General features: G+C 39.6%; 1 protein-coding gene across 1 annotated transcript in view; it reads right to left on the reverse strand.

Annotated features, from left to right (window-relative positions):
- The window catches only part of PIEZO2 (piezo-type mechanosensitive ion channel component 2), a gene marked incomplete at its 5' end in the record, with an annotated part of 67,610 nt that extends 60,304 nt beyond the window's left edge, over positions 1-7,306 (reverse strand). Inside the window, 4 exons of the mRNA XM_010295229.1 lie at positions 4,341-4,506; positions 4,972-5,073; positions 5,217-5,421; positions 7,106-7,306. Coding sequence (XP_010293531.1) covers positions 4,341-4,506; positions 4,972-5,073; positions 5,217-5,421; positions 7,106-7,306 — 674 coding nt within the window. The remainder of the gene's footprint in view (positions 1-4,340; positions 4,507-4,971; positions 5,074-5,216; positions 5,422-7,105) is intronic.
- Between the last annotated feature and the right edge of the window lie 1,515 nt (positions 7,307-8,821).

The following is an 8,821-nucleotide window of genomic DNA, read 5'->3' on the forward strand; positions in this document are numbered from 1 at the left end:
TGGTGAGAGCCTGTTGTGCTGTTGCACTGACTGATACGGTTCAATGCTTCTTCACGCTGGAGGACCTGCTGTTGTGTCGCTTCATTGCCTTCCCTTATCAGCCGCCTGTTTTGCTTTGAGTGTGGCTACCCACCTCCATCTATCCCCAAGGCTCTTCCCACCACCCTCTTCTGATGACTACCCTCTCCCTACATACATGCATTCTGTAAGCTACCTCTACTCCCCAAATTTCTTCTTTCTTTCCACTCTTCCCTATCTCCTATTCCCTATATTCCTCGCAGCCTGTGTGACCCAGCTTCACAATCCGTTTCCCCTTCTAATCCCAACATTCCTAATTTCTCACCAAACTTCCATCCCCAAAGCCTTTCCCTGTGGCTCCATTTCAGCCTTCAGAAGGCAGCTTCAGTGATTTTCCCTTTGCCAATAGCAACATTGAACCTTCTGAAAATTAGCTCCCTTATTTCAATAGAATTCTTCAAATTGAGTGTTGTGGATCCTATAGGTCTTAATCTATTATTTTTGTCAAGCCCTCTCCCTGGCCTGATATTCTCTTACTCTCATTCTCTTACCAGTGAGGTCCTTCCTTCGTGCTTCTATCCACTTTAAAAATTCCAAAATGCAAAGCTGTGTTATATATTGAGGCTCATTTTATTAGCAACAAAATATTTACCTGCTTTACACAACAAATATGACAGGAAGCCTGTAATCATGATTTGCAGATCCTCTCTCACTAAGTTAGAAGAAGTGTAGTTCCACGAAAGGCATTACAGCTGCCTTTGACAGACTTCACCTGTTGATGGTTCTCAGGGGGCAGGTATTAAAGGGGACAGTTCAATGACTGGCTGTTAATACTGTTTTTGCTCTTAAGAGGGAAAAAGTAGATTACAATCCCAAATTTTTCCCTGTCAATGTCGAGGAGAATGTCTGAAAACTGCTTGGGAACTGAAACAAAGATTGTCCACCATTAGAGACTGTGGGAAAGGATTGTCCTCAGTAAAGTCACTTTAAATTCTGTTTCAGTTTGAAAGCTCCTACTTCCATTCTTTGGTTTTTATTTCTATTTCCAAGGCCTTTGGTTGTGTTCTCCCTTGGGGTCAAGCACATATCCCCTGAGAAATCTGGGGGTGGAAAGACAAGAAGATTTCAGGAAATCTCTTAGACTGTATTTATCATTGTTGTGCTCAAGTATTTCTCCAGAGAGAAGAAAATTAAGCATTTGGAAATATGCTGTTTTTCTGCCACTGTTTATATTGCACTTAAAAGCTTTTTATCCATGCCTACAAGAACAGTGACCAACTGCCATCTTCTTAAGGGAAGAGACACATCAGAAAGGGTGCTTCAGTCTGCAACGGCCACTTCTTTTACGTGGCAGTAAATATACATCAGGCTTCTCAGAAAATACATGAATACTAAGCACAATTTTTTTTTTTTTAAATGCTTTGTAATTTATTCATAACCAGGTTGTCTTCCCTTATTTGCTTGGCTCTTTCTGACTGACTTCTGGAGAAATGCCATTTTTCATTTCACTTGCTTGGATAAGCTTTGAACCTAGTTCTTGTCCATGTTACTAAATATTTAGTTCATTCTGAAACTTCTATGGTAAAGTGCAAGAAATGTTTTTAGACAAAGTCCTTTCAGTTCCAAATTGTCTTGGATGGAGGACAGATACATACATGTTCTTCAGAGGTATATCCTTCGTGGATTCTCCAGAGCTCGACGGTCCTTCTTTTTAAAGATTTATAATCCCTAATAAAAGTTTCAGTCATTTTAAGAGAATATCCGGCCATTCTCTGGTGCTTCTCTGAAGCAAATTTGGCATTTCAGATTGCATGCATGCAGTGCAACCTCTCAAAAATAACATCATCTAAAGCCTGGGAAAATCTGCATTGTAGCGAAAGCATTGAAGGAGATACTTAAGGGCTCAAAGAAAGGAAAGATACCATCAAGAACACAAGATCTATTATGCAGTTCATACTAAAGGAAGGTCTGGTTATACCTGTTTACACCATTCTACAAGTATGTTCCCATTACAGATTCAGGAAGCTAACACTACAAATGAAAAAAAAAGAAGCTACAGCTTACCTGCCTAAGCATCTACAAGAAAGGATATCATAAACAGGAATTTCCTCTGTTCCTGAAATTAATGGGTTTTCTATTCATTTGATGGATTTTTCAAACAAAAATGCCCCATTCTGTTTCTTTCTTTGCCTTGTTCTTTTCATTCTACTTCTTATTCACACAACATAAAACCATCCCATGAAACATTCACACGGATTTCTGTACTGAGTTGGAACAAGCATAAAGTAATCACAATTTATATGTTCAGCTCACCACTACTAATGGGATTCTTCGATTTTCTGGCTTTTTGTACTCTCCACCAGCAACATTACTTACTGCTTTATACAAGTTGCAAATGCACAATTCAATGGTTGCATATCATTAATCACCTGTATTTTATCAGCACATGCCAAGCAGTGTGTTTGAATGGATGTGATGCCACCAATGACTTCAAGCTGATGCATACCATGCATATGAATCAAAACACAAAACTTAACCCAAAGTATTGTGGAGAGGCAACAGGCCAGTTCAGCTTGGACTTTGCTTTCCATTATAAACCTGACTGATTCACATCCAAAATCTTCAAAGAACATCCTCTGTGCTTCAAACTTTTCATGCTTGGCCATTTGGGAATATCTTCTACAGACAACCAGAAATACCTATCAGATTCCAGGGAACTTTGAAAAGATGCCAAAAGAGGCTGTTTAAAAAGCAGTGATTTTCTTGCCTCTTTTTCCCTTCTGAAGATAGCCTGAACATAGACATTCTCATTATTAATGAGTTTTTTTCACAATGTTTTTTTTTTCCTGGACTAAGGAGGGAAAATTAGCTCTTTCCTTTCTGCCAGCAACCATGTCACCCCTGATGGTCTTGGCCAGTCACCAACCACACTAGTGTGCCTGATGCAACTGCTGTGTTAGCTTTTGCTAAGATAGACACTACCACAGCGGCAAGAAAAAAACCTCAGGCAACCCCCCCTACACATTCCTCTCAACCAAGCCATATTTGGCAGATGTCTTTTGGAAAGCATTCCCACTTAATGGAGCATTTCGAAGAGAGATTATGACTTCTCTCTTTCTGCTCATGTTCCTGGATCTGGAGCTCTGGGTCCACCGTGTAGACTGGAAATACTCAAGGGGGAGAGCTCTTCACCCCAGAAGTGACTATAAATCTCTGAAGAAATGAGTCAATTGAATGTGTTTCAATGGTCACCTCTTCAAAGCTATTTTAAGATAGATTTGGCTACCATTTCTATCAGAAACAGCAGGATCAGCTTAAAGATCTTGCGAAGGGCTTCTGGTGATAGCACTTGTCTAGTAAAAGAAATAAAAGTTTACCAGCAAAAGGGAGATTTTGCTAGACGTTGGTTCAATTTTTTTAAAAGCCTTTTGCACTCAGATATCTGTTGGTAACATGCATTCACAAAACAAACACCTAGTCTGACAAAACACAATACCTAAGAAATCCAACTCTTCCCATTTATTCTCGTAATACTGCATCAAACTTTCAGAGACAACTTCAGAGTATGCCCAGCACAACCCAGAAGAGCTGAGCTAATCCGTGTTTGCTGAATTGATCACATAGGAATGGCTTCCATTGTTTGAAGATTGTCCAGAACAGACTGTCTGAGGCTCTGCCCCCTTTTTATATTATTCACTTTCTTGAACAACCTTACAGGCAGTGCTGAGAAACAGGAAGACATGCCACTTGTCCTTCCAAGACACTTTTAAGGTTCTTATGCCTACATGAAATAGCACAAAGGACAGTCTCTTATACTGGCGTATTGTTTTGATTGCACTTAGACCACAACTCAGCAGGGCATGACTGACAGCTTTGTGTGATTAAACACATACATAGGCAAGCTCAGACTACGTGGATTCTTGCTAACATGCCTGTATTTCGGGGGAAGCCACCAAAGTGCTGAAGTCTACCAAAAACACTGTTCCATAGGGCATTCGTGGAGGGAATACATGCTTTCAGGCAAATTTATCACTGAACATCCCTCGGGGAGCACTTAAAACAATCAGCAGTGTTAGGAAGACTTGTTTTCATCTGCCCTTTTCTAAACCAGAAGCTGCTTACCCAGAACCTATCTACTGTCTCATACAGCAGTAAAAGGTGTATGTTATGAGTAAGTTATGTTATGAGTAAGTTATGAGATGGGAACATACCTGAATATAAATTCCAAGTAAAATTGGAAGCTGTGAGAGTTACTTTCACACTAGGTAACTTCACAAAAAGGAAGCGCTGTATTTTCCAAGTGTTTAAGATTCAGTGCTTACCGGCAGTGAATGAAGTCAGGAACAGGATTATGCTGGCTAAAAGATGCTGCGTCAAGATTCATGCAAATTTCCACATTGTCTCCAGCCATGATTCTCACCGCAGCCTTATTTTCATCCTCAAATGTCTGCCTTTGTAAGGATGCACACAGCAGCAACATGAAATCATCTAGGAGAAAGCAGTGGTTGCAAGGAAAAATTCAGTCATTAACTTAGGGGTAGGGAATGGTAGCGATATACTCTAATGTAGTTACCAGACTGTTTTCCCACACTTTGAACCTCCAAGACTGTGTTATCTTAAAGCATTTAACACTGATTTGAAATTTATTAATGTATTTAGGTTTTTTATGTGTCATCTATGATTTTTATTGTGAAACAAATTAGAAAAGGGGAAATAATTAATACTTTTTGATGCTGCTTCATTAAAAATCAGATGTAGAAAAAACAGATGTAGAAATTAATAATTCTTTGAATTTTTCTACTACATGCAAAGTAACACTAATATTCAGTCTCCCACAGAATATGTCAGCTTGCCACTGAAGAGTAAATAAAAGGCTGGCTTCAAATTACACTGTTCAGATGTTTTAAGCAAAGGACACGTGAACACTTTACAGCTATGTGATAAAATACTTACAGACAAGGAAGACAGGGTTTGGTCTCACAATGAAGTCTGGAAAGTATAACCACTTTATGATGTTGGAGTTGAAGTTGGCATTACCACTTCTCCATGGATAGTCTGTATGACAGAAGCATGCAAAAATGCAATCAGTACTTTGTAACAATTACTTCATCCTTTTCTTCTGAATACTTACCAATTTTATAGCACTTTGCTGTAAAAGCAAGCAGCAGTAATTGTCCGTAAAGCATAACTGTCCTCACCTTTACAAGGAGCAGGAGGGATGCCAATGCAAAGGAAGTACTGGAACGTAATGATGCACGCCAGAAAACAGCAGTATTTTGGCCAGATCTCTGCAATAGCTTTTCTTCTACGTCGATACAATACAGCAATCAGCCAGAAGGCATGAATCATGGCATAAAAATCCATTCGTTGACCAATTACATTCACTGATAGAAGAAAACAAGTCTGGAAAAAAAGTAAAGAAACATGAGCAACATTTGCAACCTGACGGCTAAGTCGATGCAACAACGACACGTGCTGAGGCTGACTGCGGGAACCCTGCGCAAACCAACACGCTAAAACAGTTTGTATCTCTCCAACAGCAACCTCCCCCATCCCCAATTTTTCCTACTCTTCTAAGAGTGTCAACTGTGTGAACACAGCACTAAAGCAGCTTTCCATCGTGTGATATCTAAAGTTACAGAATGGAAAGAGCGTTATCACAGTAGTCTGTATGTGAACTGTTTAACCGTTGCCCGGGAAGGCACATATTACATAGACATATATTTTGATAGCACTTACAGATGTGAAAAAGAAGAGGGTTAAGAATAACAACTAAAGTGTATCCTCATGTGGGTACCAGACAAAAAGAAAAGGGATTCAGACCATACAACTTCTATTGGCTATAGACACATCCAGTCAATTCCTGCAAGGCAGCTTTAGTTCTCCAGGCTTCTAAAGGCTCTGCATCCCAGCGCATTTCGGTTCTCTGGCTCCATTTGAAGTCGTCCCTTCACTCAGTGCCATGAAGCATGTTTTCAGACTTGGTGAGTAACTCACAGTGAATCATTTATTCAGTGCACTTCACTATTTTGATCTTTTCTCTCCTCAGATTAGGATGAGGTTAAATTTATTTCCCAAAGGAAACAGCTTGCTGATTAATTTTAACTCTCATGCATTCTTAATCAGATTGGCTGTGAACAGTTCACTCTGTTTATCAGTAGCAAGTAGTGGTAGTGTTTAACAGATAGGTCAAGAGAATCATTATGATTAGATTTGGGATGCATTAGCCTGGGAGTTGCCTTCTACAGATAACCATAGAAATTGTGACAAATCACTATTTCTACAAACATTTTTAAAAGTGAACAAACAAATGAGGTAAGGAAAGAGAGATGAATTTTTTTTTTGTTTTGGCAGCAATTGTTCAGCAATAGCTTGTCTTCAAGGCAGGTTCAGTTCTGATGTTTTGTGGCTGGACTGGGTGAGGCAGATAGAAGGAATCCATTAGTTGAGCCTAAACACCATCAGTCTGGGCCACTGCTGCTGGCAAACAGCCAAGCAGATCTTCTACTAAATTAGACACCTACCAGATATTTAGGATACATGATGTATCTTCAGAAAAATCCCTTCACTCCTTTGTACCTTCCTCTCCTAATTCTCTGTGTGTTTCTTGTCTACTGAAAAGTTCTTTGGAGAAAGAACTTCGTCTTAACGCTAGTGGACCAAAGCAGCAATAATATTCTCTGCAGTTCTTGCTCCTGCAGATTGCTAACAGCTATAGTAACAAGTATAAAAAAGGATGCATTTGTGCAGCCAGAGGCAAAAGAAGCTTAGAAATGTTTAGAGACAGTGGCCTGCTAGCCTCTGCTTGCTTCTGCTGCTCCTGCAGTCCCTCGTTCCCTCTGTGTGTGTGTACATGAGAAGGTATGCCTCAATTCTGTCCTTTGTCCCATGTTATAAATAAGACATACAAAGAAAAGTGTGAGGAAAACCACTACTAGCAGACAGATAGCAACTGTGACAAGAACTAACATGAGTGATGACTAAGAAGCATCCCGCTGTCAAATATAGTTCAAGCTAGTATTCAAAAATGACACAGTCAAAAGGTTTGGAATGATAGTCTGAAGAAAATGAATATATAGTGATTTACCTCCAAACCAAACTTGTAGAAGAAATAGTTTATGAAATACTTGACACAGTTTACCAGTCCATCATCCAGATGTGCTCTTGTAATATCATGGAAAATGGTTTTAGTCACAGGTGCGGTAAGGTTATTTCGACATCTGTAGTACTCTTGATGACGGTAGATTGTAACTTCAAAAGCCAGAATAGCCAGCATCAGTAAGTTATTCTATGGGAGACACAATCAGAAGAATATTAAATAAAAATCAAAACCACAAGAAGCTATACAATTTTCTGATAAGAATAAACTCGTGAATACTCAAATGGATGTTACCACAGAGAGCTTCCATGCTCCAGGATGCACTGGCACCTATTCCGAGCTACTATCATTGAAACAAAGTAAGGTTTCTACCACTTATTGGATTTCGATGAAACATACTGACATTCAGGAAATACATTTAAAGACATTCATTAAAAAAATACTATAATGAACACTAGCTGAACATAATACATAATACATAATGAACACTGGAAAGGAAGAGGAGTGAAAATGCATTGTCTCATCCATGTGCCCTCTCATGTTTCATAGCTTAAGAGATCATGCTTTTCTTTGTAGGAGAGAGAGAGGATACAAGCACACACAAAGTCATCTGCAGGGGTTCAGCTGGCAAGTACTAACTTCCTAAAACTGCAAGGATGCTGGGTAGTGCAAATGTATCCTGTATACCCTTTTAAATGAAGTCTATCTGCCAGTCTTCACTCATGCACAGCTCCTTCTGTCCCAAAGCCAGATTGACTGGGATGCAGTCTTGAGTGGCTCTGAAGTGAATTTTTTTTTCTCTCAGGAGGGAGATCTGCCCTATGCTCTAATAGAAGAGAGGTATAAACCAACTCCAAAAGTTGGTTAAAAAGACCAGCTCAGAGAAAGTCCCTCAAGAAAGCTACAATTGAAGATGAAGAGGCAATCTCTAGAGCTCTCTTCACTGAGAAATATTTGGGACAAGAATGTCCCGAGGTGGGTGCCACTGGGTTTTGTGGGTTTTTTTTGTTTGGGTTTTGTGGTTTTTTGACAAGAAGTTATTTTTGCTTCCTCTCCCTGGGCTTCCTGTTCTTGTTGAGGAGAGTTTTACACAATTCATCATAAATAGGCTCCTCACTTCAACACTGCAGACATTTTGAATGTCTGCCATTAAAGGGGCATAACAGAAACACACCAAGACTTGAAGCTTGGGACCTTCAGGTCTAGCACTAACTGAATTTCTCTATGTAGAGGAGACATTTTATTTGCTAACTCAATGAAAACTCTTCTAGAATAATTTCTAATCCTGAAGTATTATCTATTTATAGCTGTAAATCTCCTAGTGCCAAGCCAGACACTACTAGGCAATTTCACTCTCCATAAAGAGCTCTTGGGTAAGTAATTGCTCTTCCCCACATATATTAACTGTGTGAAGTGCTATGGCTAACTGTGGGAGGAGAGGCAGAGGCACTACCAGAGCCTGATAAGTTGACTACCAGAGCTTGACAGGGCTTAAAAAAAACACAGAGGTAAGCTCTCAGGGAAGAAATGAGGAATGAATATAGTTAGATCAAAACTTACTGTTGTTCAGTCAACAAATTTCTGACAAACTTAAACTGTATATACAGAACTTTGGAGATTCTTTAAATTAAGAAGAGACATTAAGAGGGACCTGGACAAGCTCGAAGCATGGCCCTGTGTGTACCTCATGAGGTTCAACAAGGC

This window comes from Phaethon lepturus, unplaced genomic scaffold, assembly GCF_000687285.1.
Source record: "Phaethon lepturus isolate BGI_N335 unplaced genomic scaffold, ASM68728v1 scaffold12529, whole genome shotgun sequence".
Classification (NCBI taxonomy): Eukaryota; Metazoa; Chordata; class Aves; order Phaethontiformes; family Phaethontidae; genus Phaethon; species Phaethon lepturus.